This window comes from Mobula birostris, chromosome 9, assembly GCF_030028105.1.
Source record: "Mobula birostris isolate sMobBir1 chromosome 9, sMobBir1.hap1, whole genome shotgun sequence".
Lineage (NCBI taxonomy): Eukaryota > Metazoa > Chordata > Chondrichthyes > Myliobatiformes > Myliobatidae > Mobula > Mobula birostris.
Window position 1 is genome coordinate 7,720,816 of NC_092378.1, and position 21,341 is coordinate 7,742,156.

Below are 21,341 nucleotides of genomic sequence, written 5' to 3' on the forward strand. Positions count from 1 at the left end.
AAAATATATTTCAGTGAAAAGAAACAACAAACTAAACATGTCCAGATAAAGAAGAAAGAAACAATTGTGAGCAAGGAAAGGTTATGTTAAGTACAGACAATATGGGATCACTTAAGAGGAAATGCCAAGAGATTAGGAAAGAAATTTTAAGTAAACATAATAATATTAAGAAAATTAAGTCATCAAAGAATATACAAAAATAGGAAAATATGTTACAGGCACATCAATGAAAAATGGTGACTGGAATGCTGACTGGTGGGATGGAGATACGTCTCTACCAAAGGAGGTGTAAGGTCCTCCTTCTCTCCGCTAGCCTGCAGGTCACCTTGACCAAAGTGCAGCACCTGCTTAGCCCCCCGATCAGGGTCACATGAAGCCATGAGAGCAGGTGGTGGATGGTTGTATGAGCAGCTGGTACATATCACAAGTTCTAGTTATGTGACCACTGAAGCCAGGCAAACAACCTCAGAAGAGTGTTGATAATGGCTGGGGTCACCCGTCTTGTAAAGACGCTGCCCAGAAGAAAGGCAATGGCCTTAATTGTCCCTGAGAAGATGGCAGTGAGCTGCTTTCTTGAAACAATAAAGGTACTGTGGTACAGTACAGAGGATTTGGACCCACTGATGGTGGCACGTTTCCAAGTCAGGATGGTGAGCTGTTTGAATGAGAACCTTTGGGTGGTGGTGGTCCCGTGTGTCTGCAGCCTGTGCTTCTTGGTGGGAAGTGTTGTGGGTTTGGAGAGGTGCTGTCGAGGAGCCTAGGTGAGTACCTGCAGTACTTTCTGTAGATGGTACACACTGTGGTGGAAGGAACAAATGCCTGTAGTTGTTGACTAGGTGTCAATCCAGCTAGCTGCTTTGCGCTAGAAGACGTTAAGCTTCTTGAGAGTTGTTAATCTAAACAACTTTGCCATGGACGGTCCCAAGCTCAGCTTCAAAAGGAGGAGAGTTAGGCATGGGGCTAGCAACCCAGTCCTGTAAAAATCCAGAGCTACAGTAAGGCCATCAGAAGCTCTGAGGTCCTCATCCCGGGCAGAGGAAGGGCACACCAAGATGGGCTACACCTGGGAACAACGTGAAAGATTGGCCCAGGACAAAAGGCTCTGTCGAGCTGCTTTTGGTGGCCTATGCTCCAGTTGGGATGATGGGAATAAGTAAGTTATTACTTACCTAAGCACTACTTTGCACTGGGATTTACCGAGCTACACCTGACATTGGATCATGAGGTATTTCATGAAATAAATACATTTAAAAAGGAAAAAGAAATTTTGTAAACAGGTTAAGCAAACATGAAGAGGATAACGTTCAGGTGGATTGTATTCACCCATTTTTTTAAAGAATCTTGGATAAAGATAAACACAAGAGATTCTGCAGATGCTTCAAGTCCAGAGCAACACACACACACAAAATGCTGGAGGAATTCAGCAGGTCAGGCAACATTGATGGAGAGGAATAAACTGACCATGTTTTGGGCTCAGACCGTTGTTCAGGACTGGAAAGGAAGGGGGAAGAAGCCAGACTAAGAAGGTGGGGGTGGAGGGAGGAGGAGGTGGAGAACGAGCTCCTTCAAAGATCAGCAAAGCGTTACTGCAGACATTGAATCACTCATTTTAAATGATGTAATGCCAGAGGACTGGTAATAGCAGATGTAATACCTATGCTTCAGAAGAGACAAAGAACATACCTACGGAATTATACAACTGCCAATTAAATAGTGGGATGCCTCCAAAAGCAGGGACAAAAAGAACATCCAGAAATGAAAAGTAATAATGAGACATTAGCATGATTTTCAAAAGGACATCCTGCTTGGCCAAACATCTTCATTGTTTTCTGAGGATGTAATAGAAAGAGCAGACAACAGCCATGTAGAAGGTGAGGCAACTTTGATTAGGTATCCTGTTATAAACCCTCACTTGGGAAAACTGGTATTGGTATTGGTTTATTGTGTCTTGCAAACAGATCAAAGTATTACATAGTGCGTTGAGACAGAATAAGGTAAAACAATAACAATTCAGAGTTAAGTGTAAAAGCTATCAAAAGTGTCGTGCAGGTAAATGCTAAAGTGCAAGAACATAACGAGGTAGATTGTGAGGTAAATAGTCCATCTTATCACAGAAGTCTGATAACAATGGGATAGAAACTGCCTTTTTGTTATTGGGTTCTTGAATTAGACCTCCTGTAGTGGAACAGTTACCGGCTGGCTTCAGGACAGAAAACAGAGCGTGGAATCGAGTGGCCAACCACAGTGAAAGCCGTGTATTTATGGCATTTCCAGTAGTTCTCCCATCTCTTACCGATCAGAATTTAGTGAGGAGATTGTTGTGTGAGAATGGTGTCTGAGCATCTCACACGAATAAATGGGGGTGAATGTTTTACAGTTACATGTCAGGAGTCATAGCACCAAAAGCATCACGAGGACCAGAACAGGCCCTTCAGCCCATTGAGTGGGTGCTGTCAAATGACTACAAACTAAAATTCTTCACTTATCGCACTCTATTCTCCCCAATTTCCCACCAACTCTCACCAGATTCACTCACAAACACACTCAGTGTTATCTAGAATGGCCAATTAACCTACCAAATCACATGGTTTTGGGATTTGGGAGGGAAAATAAAGAGCATCCAGAGGAAACCTTAATGGTCACATGGAGAACATGCAACCTCCACATAGACAGCAACGGAAGTCAGGACTGAATCATCACTGGAATTGTGAGGCAACAGTTTTAATTGGTGAACCACTGTTCCACACCTTAAGCTAGTTCAAGTCAATCAAAATTCAGAATAATCCCTCATTGAAGGGCATGCAAACTTGCAGAATTTACATTAAAATACATTTTGAGATTCCACTGCCTCATTTGTTTTGCCCCTCTACTTCGAGGTTGGTCCAAGCTAAGATGTAAATCTTTATTTTTCATTCAGCATCAAAGAACCATGTAAGTAGACACAATGAAGAGTCAGGAAAAGGTCTACTGCACCACCTTTCGTGCCCTTGATAGAAACAAATTAGTTCTGGGGTTAAAATCTTGAAACATGCATTTGTTATTTCCTCCAGGAGCATGGACTAGTGGGCAGGATGCCAATCCAGACACAACTGTTTTTCTTTGTCCCCTCCTCAAGTTATGTTCATCAGTATTAGTTACCTGTGGCAGTCATGACAAATAATACTTACTTTCTGATTCATACACTATCACAGTGAAGTACTTGATGGCCCCATTGACGTCGCTAAACCAACTGCAATTAAAGTTGAAATGTATGGTGGACTTCGTAATGATGACAGCTTTACTGTCAACACGGATATGTGACGGTGGAGGTGGAGGACCTGGAGGGAAAGTACATATGGATAAGTTTTTAGCTTTTAGTTTTATGCACACAATATGGCCTGTTTCGTCATTTCCATGGATGCTACCTGACCTGCTGAGTTCCTCCAGCTTTTTGTGTGAAACGAATGATCGCTTACACCAAACTAATTTGTCATGATAACATTATGACAGAAGTTAAATAAGTTGGAGCTGGCCGGTGATGTAGAGGCATCCACACCGGACATCGAGGCAAGTTCGAATCTGGCCAGCTACCTGAACGCCTTCCATCTGTGCTGGGTTGAGCATTGAGGCAGCAACTCGACCTCATAAAAAACAGATACATGCTAAAGAAACAGCAAGGTTGACCTCTGATGTGCCACAAGGCACGGACAGGAACAAGAACAACAAATAACTTGGAGTGAGAAACAAAGAAGAAATAAGTTTAAGATTAAAGAAACGTCACCATTGAACCCCCCCCCCCCCCACAAGAAATGGCAAACAGATTGCTGTCTATAGTCCAAATTGAAATCAATTGAAATGTGTCCTGGAGAAAGACATCACATGTGTGCGTGATTTCTTTTTATCAAAACTCAATTAACACACACAAAATGCTGGAGGAACTCAGCAGGTCAGGCAGCATCCATGGAAATGAATAAACGGTCGATGTTTCCATGGAAATCAGCAAACACAATTACACTGTTCTCTGTAGGTGCCACAATAACTACAATGTACCAGATCAATAGTGATGGGTTATATCAGAATCAGGATTAATATCACTGACATATGTCATGAAATTTGTTGTTTTGCAGCAGCAATACAGTGTTGTTCTACAGGATAATTATTAATGTCACCAAAGACACTCACAAATTTCTACAGATGTACCAAGGAGAGTACCTAACCGGCTGCATCGCCGTCTGGGATGGGTGGGGGGGGGGGTGGGGGCGACAGCACATGATCAAAATAAGCTACAGAGAATTGTAAGCTCAGTCAGCTCCAACATGCGCACTAGCCTCTGTAGTATCATAGTCATAGTCATACTTTATTGATCCCAGGGGGAAATTGGTTAAATTTGATTAAAATTGGTTAAATCCAGGACATCTTCAAAGAGCGATACCTCAAAAAGGCAGCGTCCATCATAAAAGACCCTCATCACCGAGGACATGCCCTTTTCTCACTGCTACCATCAGGAAGGAGGTGCAGGAGCCTGAAGGCACACACTCAGCGATTCAGGAACAGCTTCTTCCCCTCTGCTATCCGATTTCTGAATGGACATTGAACCCATGAACACTAACCAACTAGTTTGTAAATTTTTATTTTTGCACTACTTATTTAATTTAACCTTTTCATTAAGTACAGCTCTTACTGTAATTTATGTTAATAATGTTTTTATTATGTATTGCATTGTACTGCTGCTGCAGAACAACAAATTTCAGGATATGTGCTGGTGATATTAAACCAATTCTGATTCTGAAAGATTCTGAATAAAATGGTTGGCAAAACTAGTGTTGAGAAATACAAAAGAGAAAAGTGCCTGGAGGAGGTAACTAATTTTTAAGGCTGCAGTGACTACGTTGAAGGAGGTGAAGCACTAAAGGATGGGAACCTAGAGCAGATGCTGAAAGGCTTGGGAGTCAATGCTGCCTATACTCTGGCCAGGGCTCCCAAACTTTTCCTCAGTATCCTGATCCTGATTTAAAGACAGAAAAGGTTTGCTTTATTTGGCACATGTGCATCGAAACACACCAACTCAGTCCAAGATGTGTTGTTGGCAACTGGCCAATGATGGGTGCCAACATAGCATGCCCATAACTTACTAAACCTAACTGGTATGTCTTTAGAATGTGGGAGGAAACCAGAGCACCCAGAGGAAACCCACACAGTCACAGGGAGAATGTGCAACCTCCTTAACAGGCAGTGGTGGGGATTGAATCTTGATCTTACAAATGGTGCTGTAAAGTGTTACGATGACCACTACGCTACCATGCCAACCCATGACGTAAACAAAAAACTGTGAAGAAACTATCGAGGTTCAGGACAAGAAAGGCATAGAAGCTGCACAACTTAGCTCATCCTGCTGCCTGGTGTGGATCCCATGAAGGAGGAAACAAATGGTATAAACCAGGAGAGGGGAGCTGGTGGCCTCATATGCCAGTGAGAGAGGGACATGCCTGTCCGAGCATGCAAAGTCAGTTCTGGCGGACTGGGCAGGTGAGATCCAACAGCTAGGAAGGCAGTACTGCAACACTCTGTGGAAAGCGTAGGGCATGACAAGGCACTGAAGATGTCACAGTCATCCGCTGCAACCAGGGAAACCCCAGTTTGTGCCACTTTTTCGTACCGCTGGACCTGGACTTCTGAGGTCAGGAGAGTGGAACTGCCCCAGTACAATGGGTTTTCCACTTCAAAAACTCTTGATTGGCCTTATCTCAAATAATAACAAGGCAGCCTACAGAGAAGAAGTCATCATTCTGAGACAGTGGTGTCAAGAAAACAACCTCCCCCTCAATGTCACAAAAACAAAGGAGCTGGTTAAGGAATGGAGACAGGCTAGCCTCTATTGACATCAATGGATCTGGGGTTGAGAGGGTGAACAGCTTTAAGTTCCTCGGCATACACATTACCGTGGATCTCACTTGGTTTGTATATACCGGCTGTGGGGTGCAAAAAGCACAACAATGCTTCTTTCACCTGAGATGGCTGAAGAAGTTTGGCACGAGTCCCCAAATCCTAAGGACTTTCTACGGGGGCACAATTGAGAGCATCCTGACTGGCTGTATCACTGCCTGGTATGGGAACTGTACCTCCCTCAGTCACAGGACTCTGCAGAGAGTGGTGCGGACAGCCTGCTGCATCTGCAGATGTGAACTTCCCATGATTCAGGACACTTACAGAGACAGGTGTGTAAAAAGGGCCCGAAGGACCATTGGGGACCTGAGTCACGCCAACCACAAACTGTTCCAGCTGCTACCATCCGGGAAACGGTACCACAGCATAAAAGCCAGGACCAACAGGCTCTGGGACAGCTTCTTCCACCAGACCATCAGACTGATTAATTCACACTGATACAATTGTATTTCTATGCTATATTGACTGTCCTGTTGTACATACTATTTATTACAAATTACTATAAATTGCACACTTAGATGGAGATGTAAAGATTTTAACTCCTCATGTATATGAAGGATGTAAGAAATAAAGTCAATTCAATTCCTGAAATTGTGGGATACGATGGACAACCACTATCCATTAGTATTGGTGGCTAGGGCACTTTGTTTTAACGGGATTCTTCTGATCTACCATGTCATAAAATTGCCTTCCATTCTAAATTTCAAATAAACTAGTAACTTTTACAAACCCTTTAAATGTTTAACTGTGAATACTTACTATCAATCATAGTAATAACACTGTCCTCAACAGCATCACTGGTCATTTCGTCTGAGATGACCTTAATAGCCACTAGATATTTTTTGTCTGGCTCGAGATCCTTGATGATGTGTTGAACCAACCCTTTTTCAATTCTTCTTGAGTACACCAACTCCTTCTTGTCATGGTGGTAGCATTCAATATCATAGCCATTGTAGTCTGAATCGGGGTGTGTCCATGAACAGGAGACTGCTGTGGAGCTTTGTGGTCGACATCGAATATGTTGTATTTTGTCAGGCTCTGAAACATTGCAAATTGCATAGAAACTTTTACAAAAGTCGATGTACATTAGCGTTAGTTCTTTTTTAACAAAGTTGGAATATAATTTGCAAAAAGCAAGCTTTAAGGTAATGTAAACTGGCTTGTCACATGCATGCATTAGAAACTCTCAGGAAGATGGGTGTTGCAAGTTGGACAATCAGGGCGGCAGCCTAAGTAAAAGTCTATGCTCAAGCATATTTACAACGTAGCCATGAATACCTGCACACATGCCTCTCAAAAGGAAAATTTATGTTCCAGTTCATGGCCCTGGAAGCTTGACAACCAAGGATTTGGAACTTGCTCCTGAGCCAATAGCACAACACACATCTCTTTAAACCATCCTTCAGAATTTGCCTGTTCAATTATGTTCCCCTCCTCCCAAAATGTTTTTGATCAGGACTGGAAAGGTTGAGCAAGTTCAGGTTCCTGGGTGTCAACATCTCTGAGGATCTATCCTAGGCCTAACATATTGATACAATTACAATGAGGGCACGGCAGCAGCTATATTTCATTCGGAGTTTGAAGCTCTTTGCTAATATTATCACCTCTCACCCTTAACTTGTTGGAAATCTCATCTGCTGGGAATTGGAACAGCCCCAAAAGTAATAACATTCTGGTTGAACATCTAACTTTGCAAACTCACATGAGGGTGAGTTATCACCACACTCAAGGAACCTATTTTAAAATATATTCAAAAAGCTTTTTTTTTCACAAACATAAACTAAAGTAAATGCAGCACTTAACTATTATAAAGAGCCAAAAAAGTTACATATTAAAAAATTAATTTATCCCATCATACACATTGTGTAATAACTTCACAACAAAGCTTTTTACTTTGTCTAGCTAATTTCATCTCAATAAGTCAAGTAATATCTTTTTCTATGCTGACTGCAGTTAGTATTTCTCCTGTAAGAAGACCACGACCTTGTTGTGGTTTGGAGGCTTGCGTGCCTCAGTGACCTAGAAAGCTACTGTATATTGGTTGGAATCAGGCCCCTGTACTTTGGTTCTTGGTAGGGTCACCTATACCAAACAGGTCAAAGGGTGGGGGCCAGATTAGGAATGGCCCACCAGTCCTCCAAGTTCAGGGGTTCAGCTCAGGACTAACAACCCCTGACTAGTAAAACAAAATTGTTACAAAAACAGCAATGAAGAATCCTTCTATAATCTGAGTGCAACAGTATTCCTGAGTCTCCACCCAGGACTTGTATGACTGACGGTAATGAAAACCACGAGGAAACTCTGAACACTGCCAGATATGGAGGACCTTCATTCAAGCCCTAAATGCCAGCGATGTAATGGGCAGTAGGAACTATTATAGTGACAGGAACATGCTACATGCAAAAAAATCCAAAATTTATTTTTATTAAAATCTTTATTATTTAAAGTGACTTATGTTTACGTGAGTTTCTTCTGATCCTTTATAGTTTTAGAAATAATTCCTTAATGCCATAGCCTAGATTTGATAATATTTTAAATTTGTACAAGGAGAGCTTAACCACCATCTCAATTTAGACTCAGGCGCAGTGCAGTGAGATCACTTGATTCACAAAAGCAATGCATAAATCTTTAATCCAGCTTTCAATAATCCAACCAACCCTATTTCTGCAAAGATTTTGTTTAAACTCCTTCACACTGCATAATCCAAAAACATTAACAAAGAGAAAAAAAGAATGATTCTACAAGTATTAAAAAATACATTGTAAATGCTTGAATTTACAATGCACTGAATGCACTGAAACTAAATTGGTCCAGACATCGTTGTTGTGGAGGTAAACAGCTGGCAAAGTGAAAACATTGCATCTTACTCAGCAGTTATACGTCAAATATAATTGCTGATTTTGTTATAGGGATGCTGCTGAAAATGGTTCCTGCATTCTATGATAAATCACTTTCATGTGAGCTTGTGCAGTGAATTATTCAACCCAGGACGGATGTTACAGCTGAGGCTATCCTCAGCAAACATTAAAAGCAGACGAGCTTTCCAGCAGGAGTGATAATCCCAAAAATGATTAGATTTTCCTTCTTAGTACAGGGGTAAGGTGGCTTTTCATCAGGCTGAGACCAGTTACCCTTTCACCAATTAACACACCAGATATCACAGGTTTGGTCTATAAGCTTGGTGGTACAAACAGGCACCCTTTAACTCAGGGGTTCCCAACCTTTTTTATGCCATGGACCAATACCATTAAGCAAAGGGTCCATGTAGACCCCACCTTGGGATCTCCTGTCTTAAGTCCAGGATTGATAATTATCACAGGTGCATTTAAAATATATATCCTGATTGTTGAATCATAGCCTAGCATAGGAGCTCTAAAGCACAGGAGTGCAAGAGGCTACCAGAGAGAGGCGCGCCTAGTTGCGAGAAAGCGATGTTTCAGGGAAGTGGCATCAATCATTAATGACCCTCATCATCCTGGCCACGCCCTCTTCTCCTTGCTGCCATCAGGTAGGAAGTACAGGAGCCTGACAATCCACACTTTGGGGTTCAACAACAGCTACTGTCCTTCTAGTGAACTGACCTGAAAGATCCCAAATCTACTTCGTCTAAATTTTCCACAACTTGCAATCTCATCCTTAATGAGGGGTCACAGTTTGAGGATAAAGGGGAAACCTCTTAGGACCGAGATGAGGAAAAACTTCTTCACACAGAGAGTGGTGAATCTGTGGAATCCTCTGCCACAGGAAACAGTTGAAGCCAGTTCATTGGCTATATTTAAGAGGGAGTTAGATATGGCCCTTGTGGCTAAAGGGATCGGGGGTATGGAGGGAAGGCTGGTACGGGGTTCTGAGCTGGATGATCAGCCATGATCACACTGAATGGCGGTGCAGGCTCGAAGGGCCGAATGGCCTACTCCTGCACCTATTTTCTATGTTTCTATGTTTATGGTTATCGATATTCTCACTGCCTCAGTAAAACAATCAGCATCAAAGACCCCACCCACGCCAAATATTCTCTCCTCAACCTTCTTCCATTGGACAGAAGATAAAAGAACGTGAAAATGTGAGCTACCAGCACAAGGCCAACAACTACCCCGCTGTTATAAGACAACTGAGTGGTTCCTGAGTAAGATAAGATAGATTCTTGACCTCATTATCATCTTGCACCTTATGGTTTCCCTGTATAGCAAATGGTTGTTGTGACGTGTCTAGTGTGATAGTGTAGTGGGTAGTGCTTGTCGCTCTCACTTTCAGTTTTCACCGCTGGCTAGCAGTTTCATGAAAAGAAGAGCTGAACAGGTAAGTCTCTCCCCGCCAGTACATAGCCTCTCCAACAGCAAGCCTCATGTAGTTTCTCCTCACTGGCGATACACGGAAACTGAACTCCTTTCGGACTCAGGCTGAACTACAGAGGACGGGGAGGAGGTCTGGTCCCTGCACACGTAGCACGCAGACCCACCAGCATGTGGACACGCCCTGGTGCTTGTGAACCAGATCCCCAGCTGTGGGTAAATAGCCCCGCTGCCTTGTGGGCAGCCTTAGGAGAGACGAAGACTACAGGAGTAAACCCAGACAGCAAATCTGGAGCGGAGCCCCTCAGACGGCTGGACATCACTGAACATCCTTCTGGCAGCTCCTGCAGCCGAGCTGAGCCCAAACGTATTGCTTCACTTTCCTTTGGACTACACCTGTGAGGCTGAGAGGGGGACCGTGACAACTGGGTATCCCAGGAGCTCCATACCTTCTGCCCAGGCTTGTGCCCTGGAGAGGTCACTCCAGTGCCACACACCCATAAGGCCCTAAGACATAGGAGCAGAATTAGGCCGTTCAGCCCTTTGAGTCTGCTCTGCCATTCCATCATGGCTGATCCTGAATCCCACAGACCTGCCTTCTTGCCATATCCTTTGATGCCCTAACCAATCAGGAAACTATCAAACTCTGCCTTAAATACACCCACAGACGGCCTCCATCGCAGCCTGTGGCAGAAGATTCCACAGATTCACTACTCTCTGGCTAAAAAAAGTTCCTCCTTATCTCTGCTCTGAAAGATCGCCCCTCAATTTTGAGGCAGTGCCCTCTAGTTTGGATACCCCCACCACAGGAAAACCCTCTACACATCCACCTTACCTAGTCCTTTCTACAGTCCGTAGGTTTCAATAAGATTTTGCCCCCCCTTCTAAATTCAAGTGAGTACTGAAAGGACCCATTGTCCTTCGAGACAGACGGATGTCATCTCCAACACCATTATTTACCTGCACTGCATTTTCACTGTGGTTGCTACACTTTATTCTGCATTGTTGTTGTTTTACCTTAATGCAGGGTTTTCTAACCTTTTTATGCCATAGACCAATATCATTAAGCAAGGGGTCAGTGAACCCCAGCTGGAAACTCCTGCCTTAATGCAGCTACAGTGCTGTGAGTGCACTGTATACTGCCCCGATCTGTATAAATGGTATGTGCGACCAGCTTTTCACCATCTCAGTTCATTTGTTATGTGCCATGCCATACAATGTAGGCGATTGTGGTCTTTCCATGATCATAACTGTTCCTGACAAATTTTTCTACAGCAGTGGTTTGCTGTTGCCTTTGTCTGGGCAGCGTCTTTACAAGACGGAAGAACCCCAGCCATTATCAATACTCTTCAGATATTGCGTGTCTGGTGGCAGTGGCCGGATAACCAGGACTCGTGATGTGCATCAGACAACCATCCACCACCTTCTCCCATGGCAATCTCAGTACGTGTGACAACAATAAACCAATTCCAATTGTGCCATTTGAGTTATATACAATATTTAGCTGTAAGTCCAGAGGATGTTGGTCTTTTGTTCTTAAACAGTAACAAAATGAGCTTATTGCTTACTTGTTCTTATATCAGCTTGAATGGGTTCACTAAATGATTTTAGTTTCGTTCCGCTGACAGTCCGCACTTCGAAGGAGTAGTGGCGCCCAGGGTGAAGTTTCTGTATGATGCGCCCTTTTGACTTCACCGTGTTGTATGGATTAACGACAACTCCGGCATCCTTTGGCGTCCACTGTAGCTCGAAGTCATCATAATCAGTCCAGTCTGGAGGACCGAGCCACGTTATGACAAGTGAAGTGTTCGTAACGTCAGCAAAAGATACTGATCCTGGAGGCTTGGGGGCTTTGGAAGAATTAATAGAGGCTGTCAATAAAGGTAACACCAAGCAAATTTTTCTGACTTTTCCATCATTTACAGAGTTCATGGAGGCTCTTGACATACATACACTTTCAGTGGTTACTTACGTTCTTCTCTCGAGCTTCTTCCTGCTTGGATTATACTGACGATCATTTCAACAAGGACTAGTGTAACTTGGAAAATACACACCACTGCCCACACCCCAGAAGACAGTCCTTTGCAAGCTAAATGCCGACATACATTTTGCACGCTACGGTCCCCGAGGAGACACTCTATCACACACAATTAGGCATTTGGCAAGGTCCAATAAAAAGAAGTTAGGTTCAAGCTGAGTGGTCGTTGTGTGAGTGGGCCAGAGTTAGAGTGGGGTTTTGAGGCTTTGGCTAATCAAGGCTTTGGGGAGAGGAGTTGAAGCCCCGAGTTAGTGTTTTTTTTGTTATTTATTCTCTTTCCTATTGCACGTTCAGAGCAGTGGGGATGCCAGGCAGGATAATGGAATGCTCCTCTTGCAGGATGTGGTAAGACAGGAGACCTCCAATGTCCCTAACAACTACACCTGGAAGAAGTGCATCCAGCTGCAGCTTCTAACAGGCCAAGTTAAGGAGTTGGAGCCGGAACTGGATGAACTCCGGATGATTTGGGAGGTTGAGGGATTGATAGACAATACATACCTAAGGTGCAGGACACATCATGAGGAGGAAAGTGGATAGGCAGCCATTGCCGAGTACCCCTGTGGCTATTCCTCTCAATAGCAGAAATACCCCTTTGCATACGGTAAGGGGGTGGTGATGCATAACCTAGCAGAGGCAAGTTATAGTGGTCAGGTTCTGAGTCTAGCTCTATGGCTCAGAAAGGATGAGAGGAGGCTTATCTCACTTTAAGGTTGTATAGGTTAGGACTTTATTTCTTGGAGCATAGAAGATAGAGGGGAGATTTGGTACAGGTATGCAGAATTATGAAGGGAAAAGATAGGATAAATGCAAGCAGGCTTTTTGCACTGAGGTTGGGTGGGACTACAACCAGAGGTCATGGGTTTAGGGTGAAAGGTGAAGAGTTTAAGGAGAACATGAGGGAAAACATCTTCACTCGGAGGGTGTGAGAGTGTGGAATGATCTGCAGGCGGAAGTGGCGGATGTGGGTTCGGTTTGAACATCTAAGAGAAACTTGGATAGGTACATGGATGGGAAGGGTATGGAGGGCAATGGTCCCAGTACCAGTCGATGGGAGTAGGCAGATTAATGATTCAGCATGGACTAGATGGGCCAAAGGGCCTGTTTCTGTACTGCAGTGTTCTATGACTCTATACGTATCCACTGGCCCTGTTCCTGCCCAGGCTGGTGTGGGCAGAGCAAGGTTTCAGGAGAAGCGGAACTTGCAGTGATGTGGCATGCATCAGACTCACTGACTCACTTGAAATATCGGATGGAGGAAGGAGGGATGCCTTTTCAAAGGACAACTGGTCGTGGCTTTGCACAAACTGCAAAGATTGAGTCAAGCGAATATGAGAATGTTGCTGAAGAAGCTTTTGGACCGAGAGAGGAGCAGGACAGGCGGTAAGCATCAAGGCAACCTGCACTCAGTGGTAAGATGTCAGGGAGCTGTTATAAATGTACATCACCATGTGAGGCTTCACTACACCAAACTCATCAACATTTCTACTGCATCTTCTGTGGAAAGTTAGTAAAAGCCCAGATGTTTTGGGATGATTTGTTTCTACTATTTTTTCCTTGGGTGTGGATGGTTCTTTCAATTTATTCCTGGAACACTTAAAGCAGCAGTTGCTTATTTTTATTAATTCGATGCTCATTGATTGCTTCATTTTGCAGACTTGAAACCACTTTGGTTCACCAAGGTCAAACGGCACCAGAATTTGGCTCATATTAAAAGGATGATCTACAAACTAATCTCCTGACTCTTGTTACATGTACAAAGCAGTGACATCAGTTCATTGTACTCTCTCTCTCTCTGAAATTCATTCCAAAGACTTCAATCAATTTCAGAGGCAGATTACATGGCCTTGATATATTTATGCAGACCTGCTGTGCTGCCAACAGGCATGAACCCTTTAAAGCAACAATATTTCATTATTCAGTTTCAAACAACAATATTGGGTTTTAAATCTGGACTTGATCATTAAATAACCTGAGCATTAAGCTAACCTACAATGGAAATACTGAAACTTCCATTGATTGGTGAAAAAATTGGCAACATCAAATGGTTCACCTGTTTCCTCATGGATGCCAATAGAAAATCGACCTCCTTTGGCATTTTCCTCCATTAAATGTTGTGTTAAATGTTAATCATAGATTGGAGTGATGGATTCAACCCAGTACATCACGGGTAAAGCCCTCCCAACCATTGAGCACATCTACATGAATCATTGTCGTAGAAAAGCAGTATCTATCACCAGAGATCCTCACCACCCAGATCATGCTCTTTTCTCGCCGCTGCCATCAGGCAGAGGGTACTAGAGTCTGAGGACTCGTACGACCAAGTTCAAGAACAGTTACTACCCCTCAACCATCATGCTGTTGAGGATAACTACGCTCATCTATTGAGATGTTCCCACAACCAATGATCTCACTTTAAGACACCTTATTTTGTTATTTCATGTTCTTATTATTTATTGCTATTTATTTATATTTGCATTTGCACAGTTTGTTGTCTTCTGCACTCTTGTTGATCTTTCATTGATCCTGTTATAGTTACTGTTCTATAGATTTGCTAAGTATGCTCACAGGAAAATGAATCTCAGGGTTGTATGTGGTGACATATATGTACTCTGATAACAAATTTTACTTTGACATTTTGAGTGTCATGTGAGTTAACATTTATTACAAGATCATTTAACATTTCACTAACTATGAAAAGTAAAACCATTAATCATACATTACCTGTTCTCCCTTCTGCTCCAGCTTCATTGCTCAACTCTCCACTCTGGGTTACTATCACAACGTGATAAATTCTACCAGGGGTCAAGTTCTGAAAGTACCATTCTTTCACGACTTTCTCTCCAAGTGTATTGCTCTGCAAAGTGCCATTGGGATTATAAAGTGATATGTTGTAGGAATCAAACTCTCCCTTAGCTGGGGTCCACGTGAACAGCAGGCTGTCAGTCTGGTTTATGTTCATCCATTGCAGATGGGTAACCTGGGCTGGAACTGAACAGATAATATTAGATTTCAGTGTTTAATAGTTGGAAGATTAAAGGAAAATACAGGCTCTGCAAAGGCTTCATCTGAGCATTAACATCAAAACACACACAACTCTGCAGCAGACACAAAGCCCACTAAACAAAGAGGGGGACATTTCTGGAGTTAAAAATATAACTCATTCTGATAAAAACTGGAAATTAGAATAATTTACTAATGGTGGGGTTTAGGAACTGTGATACTTCAATGTGCTCTATCACAATATCACTGAGATAGAAACTTACAGTATCGAAAGAAGTCATTTGGCTCATTATATTCCTGCTGGGTGAAGAAGACTCAAACAAATCAATAAAACCTCATGCTCAGGCACAAAGTGTAATCCAAAAATCAAATTAACTTTTGGCCTTTTATCTCCAGGGGTCTCGAAACAGAGGGACAAATGTTCAGGCCTACTGAGTCTTTGTTAAATGTCAGGTCAGCTTTGGGAGGCATTATTTAGGATTAAGAGTCCTCTTTACCTTGTACCCTCTACCCAAATATTAAAGGGTTAATTCAAAGTGAGAAGGCACTTCAAATTTTATTGATTGATTGATTGATTGGTTGATTGAGATACAATGCAGAAATAGCCCCTTTTGGCTCTTCAATACACACTGTCCAGCAATCCCCCGGGATAGCCTAATCATGGGACAATTTACAATGTTCAATTAACCTACCAACCAGTACGTCTTTGGACTGTGTGCGGAAACCACGTGGTCACAGGAAGGATGTGCAAACTCCTTACAAGCAGCAATGGGAATTAAACCTGGTTCTCCTGTACTGTGACTGTTGTGTTAACCACTTAGTTACCATGCTGCCTACATTGGCCTCACTTTAGCAGTTCCAAGGGTGGTCCAATTGAGTGTTTAAAATAATGAATGACAGATAAACTTCCGCCTCTGGTGATAAATCCAGTAAGGGGCTTGCACAAAGTCAATCAGGAATGAAAATAAGTGATTTTATGCACAGATGTGTAACATTTACCATAACGATTGAGACAATTGAAATTTTCAGGCTGTATGTAAATCAATAGATTGTCAGGTAAAAATATGTACAGATTTAACTGAAAGGCAAGAAAATGTATTTTGGGTAAAGATCTGACATGATCTCTGCTGGGACTGAGGACTTGAGTTACAAGGAAAGATTGAATGGGTTAGGAAAGTTATCCCTCGGATTGTAGAAGATTGAGGGGAGATTTGATAGAGGTATACAAAATTATGAGGGGTATAGATAGGGTAAATGCAAGCAGGCTTTTTCCACTGAGGTTGGGTGGGACTACAACTAGAGGTCATGGGTTAAGGGTGAAAGATTATATGTTTGACAGGAACATGAGGGGAAACCTCGTCAGTGGTGAGAATGCGGAATGAGCTGCCAGCACAAGTGGTGCATATGAGCTTGATTTCAATGTTTAAGAGAAGTTGGTATAGGCACATGGATGGTAGGGGTATGGATCTCTATAGTCCTGGGGCAGATCGATGGGAAAAGGCAATTTAAATGGCTCGGCACAGACTTGATGGGCCGAAGGGCCTGTTTCTGTGTTGTAGTGTTCTATGACTGTGATCTGATGAAATGAGAGGTCAAGATACTGACACAAATAGGAGCAGGAATAAACATCCAACCACTGCGAGTTTTTTTTTCCCATTCATTTCAAAAAGTTACTGATACCAGTGTTTAAAGCTTTTCTATCATCCTCACAGCCCTTCATTTCCCAAAAGTCCAGAAATCTAATGACCACAACTGTCTGGGGTAAAGAATTCTGAAGATTTTCAGGTTCCATTTAAGAAATTCCTCTTGATCTCAGTTGACAAACTCTGTCCCTTTGCTCTGGACTCCCTCATCAGGCAGAACATGATCACTGCATCTGCTTTGTAAAAGACCCACAGAATGCTGTACTGTGAACCACTGAAAACCCACAGTGGGCTCAAGGTTAGATGCAAGATGGATATTCACCCTAGTTGTGGAGAGGTAACAACACAGTTAGCACAACGCTTTACTGTACAGGCAACCCGCGTTCAGTTCCCACCGCCGTCTATAAGGAATTTGTATATTATGCCCGTGACTGCATGGGTTTCCAGCAGGTGCTCCAGTTTCCTCCCACAGTCCAAAGATGTAGCAGTTGGTTGGTTAACTAGTCATTGTAAATTGTCCCGTGATTAGGCTAGGGTTAATTTGGAGTTGCTGGGCAGTGCGATTCAAAGGGCTGGAAGGTCCTATTCTGCCCTCTATCTTGATAATAAAAAAAATAAGGATTAGGTCAACTAAGATTTCATTTAGATTCGAAATGAGTCAGTGCACCTTTGAAATTGTCTGCCCCTAGGGGTGGGAGACTCAGGAGAAATGGTGTTGAGGTAGAAACACAGTGCTGAACGGCCTACTCTAGCTTCAGTTCCTCAAATTATTATAAATATTCATAGTCATAGGTATAGTCATAGGCATAATCATACTTTATTGATCCTGGGGGACATTGGACTCGATAGAACATAGCATTCTTAATTCAGAGAAACCAACTTAAATTAGTGGCTACTCAACTTAATATAGTTGGTATAAGTTAGCATAAGGGTGGTAATCACATAGAATCCTGAGGACTAGACTTTTTCCACTCATCCATCTCATCACTTATTTATAGTTCTGATAAACTGATTTACTTAGTGGACAACAAGAATCACTGTGATACACAAAATGCTGGAAGAACTCAGCAGGTCAGGCATCATCTATGGGAAGGAATAAACAGCCGACATCTTGGGCTGAGACTTTCATCAGGACTGGAAAGGAAGGAGCAAGACACCAGAATTAAAAAGTGAGGGGGAGGGGAAGGAGGCTAGTTGAAAGGTGATAGGTGAAGCCAGGTGGGTGGGAAAGTAAAGGGCTGGAGGAGAAGGAATCTGATAGGAGAGGACAGTGGAGCACAGGAGAAAGGGAAGGAGGAGGGGACCCCAGGGGAAGTGAAAGGCAAGTGAGAAGAGGTAAAAGGGTCAGAATGGGGAACAGAAGTGTCGGGGGAGGAAGGAGAAATTGATATTCATGCTATTAGGTTGGAGACTACCCGGAATACAAAGTGTTGGTCCTCCACCCCGAGGGTAGCTTCATGTTGGCACAAGAGGAGGCCATGGATTGACACATCGAAAGAGGAATGGGAATCAGAATTAAATGTTTGGCCACTGGGAAGTTCCGGTTGTGGCAGGATCATTGTGACAAGTGTGGAGTCCATAAGTGGAAAAGATTTACACTTGCTATTGGAATTGTTAAGTAGAGTTATGGAAAACCTAAAATGGCATCAAGGTCAAAGGTCATTTCCAATCTGGTTGAATGACAAAGCAAAGTAAAATAAAGAGGTGTACGGCAAAACTAGTAAAGCATTTTTTTTCTAATAGAACCACAAGGGAAAATTGGCCAATAATGGAATGGTACTGGGATAAAGAACAACGAAGAAAGCTCAATTTGAAAATAAATAGAGAAAAAGAAAAATGGCAAACAGCTTTTCTGATGAGAAGCGGATTCAGTGTAACCAAAGCCTTACCACTATAGATCAGTCTAATAACAGAAACATTGATACATTATGAATACTCATAAAAATGACAACCACTGAAAGTTTAACTTGAGTAACATTAAGATTTTCACCAATATTATCTTTATTGTTTGAATTTTAAAATTATAAATACCTTATCTATTAAATCCTTCACGTATCTGAACTATTACAAAGTGTGTTGAGTCTGCAGTTTGGTTTTTAGGGAAACAGGAATTTCTACAAAATGCTTAATGGTTGCTCTGCATTATTAACAAACAATTATCTCATTTATCTTTGGATGGGATATGCTCTATTCTTACATAAATTTTAAATGAATTTACATCAAGGAAATCTTCTCCTTCTGATAACTAAAAAGGGGAATTTTCAGAAGGGAAGGGAATGACGAGCCAACAGTCCTGATTATCTGATGATTCCACCTGCAAAGTACGTGGATATTGCACGAAAACACAGCTGCACCAGTAATGATTCCTCTTGCAGTTACGACGTCTACTCATCACGGCCAAATAGACTCAATATTGGAAAGGAGATAGTCAGAGATAAGGGGCACACAATTAATTCACCATCATTATGTTTCAAGTTGTATGATGTGGACAGTCATGATCTTTCCATGACCATGATTGTTCTTTGCAAATCCTTCTACAGAAGTGGTTTGCCATTGCCTTCTTCTGGGCAGTGTCTTTACAAGATGGGTGACCCCCAACTATTACCAATACCCTTCAGAGATTGTCTGCCTGGTGTCAGTGGTCACATCACCAGGACTTGTGATATGCACCAACTGCACATACAACCATCCACCACCTGCTCCCATGGCTTCACGTGATCCTTATTGGGCGGGGTAGATGCTAAGCAGGTGCTCCGCTTTACCCAAGAGTGACCTGCTGGCTAGTGGAGGGAAGGAGTGCTTACACCTCCTTTGGTAGAGATGCATCTCCACCTGCCACCCAACCCAATGAATTACACCCTTCAGCAAGCTTATTCTAGCAATAAAGAATAATTATATTGGAGTGTGTCTGGGTGTTGGGGATAAACAATTACTGTGAATGGGGATAGATCTGTTTAGTGCATTAGAGGAGGTCATTAAGGTCTAACTGATCACATTGCTTTACCTGTCCTTCCAAAGAGAGAGGATTCATTTGTCAAACTCCCACTGTGAGTGACTATCACAAGCTTATACATCTTGCCCGGTGTCAGGTTCTGGAAGGAGCATTCTTCGAGGCTCTGGATGCCGGATTTCCGGTCGTGCAGCGTCTTGTCTGAATTGTAGAGGAATATCTCGTAAGAGTCACATTCCCCTTCGGCTTTGGCCCAGCGGAATGACAGGCTGTCTGTGCTTCTCCCGTGCAAAGCCAGATGGGTGACTGCAGCTGGAACTGAACAGCAAAGCAGAATGAGCAGCTGCAGCACAAGTTCACAATAAAATCTCTGAATCATACTGTGATGATGCAACGATGCTACAAATTTGTCTCTTATATTCGTCAATGAAACAGGAGCAGACTATTTGGCCCACTGATCTATGCTAGACCCCAGGGCATTCTATTTGTTCCCCCTGAAACTTAGTTTATTTTTATTTATTGAGATACAATGAAGAAGATTTTATATATATATATTTATTTTTTATTGAGATAGAACAGACAGGCCCTTCCAGCCACACTGCCCTGCAATCCCCGATTTAACCCTTGCCTAATCACAGTACAAGTTACAAAGACCAATTAACCTACCAACTAGTAGTTCTTTGGACTGTGGGATGAAACCAGAGCACCTGGAGAAACCCACACGGTCACGGAGATAATGTAGAAACTCCCTACAGGCAGCGGCAGGAATTGAACCTGGGTCACTGGTCCAGTAAAGCATTGTGCAAACCACTACACTACCATACTGACCCAATTTTAAAAAAGGCTTTCACTTTAAATATAACCAATTCTAACATTTAAAAGTACTTCTGAAGTGCTGTGGCCCATGTTTAATACATCCACTATTTTTGGAGACTCAATTAAATTGATGAAATGGTTTTTAATAATAAAGAGAAGCTTATTTAACTGCAGGTGTATAAATGTGTGAAATGCTTCTTGCTTTCGCTTCCTTTCTACACTTTCGCTATCTGTGGCTGTGCATAATCAACAGGAAGCACAGATGTGAATCAGGCACTTCACTTGCAGTTGTAGTGCGCTGAAAACCATTTTTCACAGCTCACCAATAGAAATATTGATCCGTTCCCAATTCTCCTAGTTTTCTTTGCTCTAATAAATGCTTGCTGAAATTTAGAGGATGTACAATGTAAACTTACATGAAGACACTGGCGTCACCCTCCAAGACAACCACAACCTTGACGTTGGGTTTGGATGCTTGCATGCCTCATTGACCCAGAGAGCTACTTCGGCCGGAGTCTGGGCTTTATGCATGTCACCATGCCAAACAGGTCAAAGGGTAGAAGCCAGACTGGGCAACACACACAAAATGCTGGAGGAACGCAGCAGGCCAGGCAGCATCGATGGAGAAAAGTACGTTCTTTCCCCACAGATGCTGCCTGGCCTGCTGAGTTCCACCAGCG

General features: G+C 42.7%; 1 protein-coding gene across 4 annotated transcripts in view; it reads right to left on the bottom strand.

The window, feature by feature from the left end:
• Positions 1-21,341, bottom strand: part of ptprb (protein tyrosine phosphatase receptor type b) — a 115,924-nt gene that overhangs the window by 28,894 nt on the left and 65,689 nt on the right. For all 4 annotated transcript variants that reach the window (XM_072267464.1, XM_072267465.1, XM_072267463.1 and 1 more), the window contains 5 exons: positions 19,900-20,163; positions 14,974-15,240; positions 11,783-12,064; positions 6,682-6,960; positions 3,168-3,317 (listed from right to left, as the gene is read on the bottom strand). In XM_072267464.1, the coding sequence (XP_072123565.1) occupies positions 3,168-3,317; positions 6,682-6,960; positions 11,783-12,064; positions 14,974-15,240; positions 19,900-20,163 (1,242 nt within the window). The remainder of the gene's footprint in view (positions 1-3,167; positions 3,318-6,681; positions 6,961-11,782; positions 12,065-14,973; positions 15,241-19,899; positions 20,164-21,341) is intronic.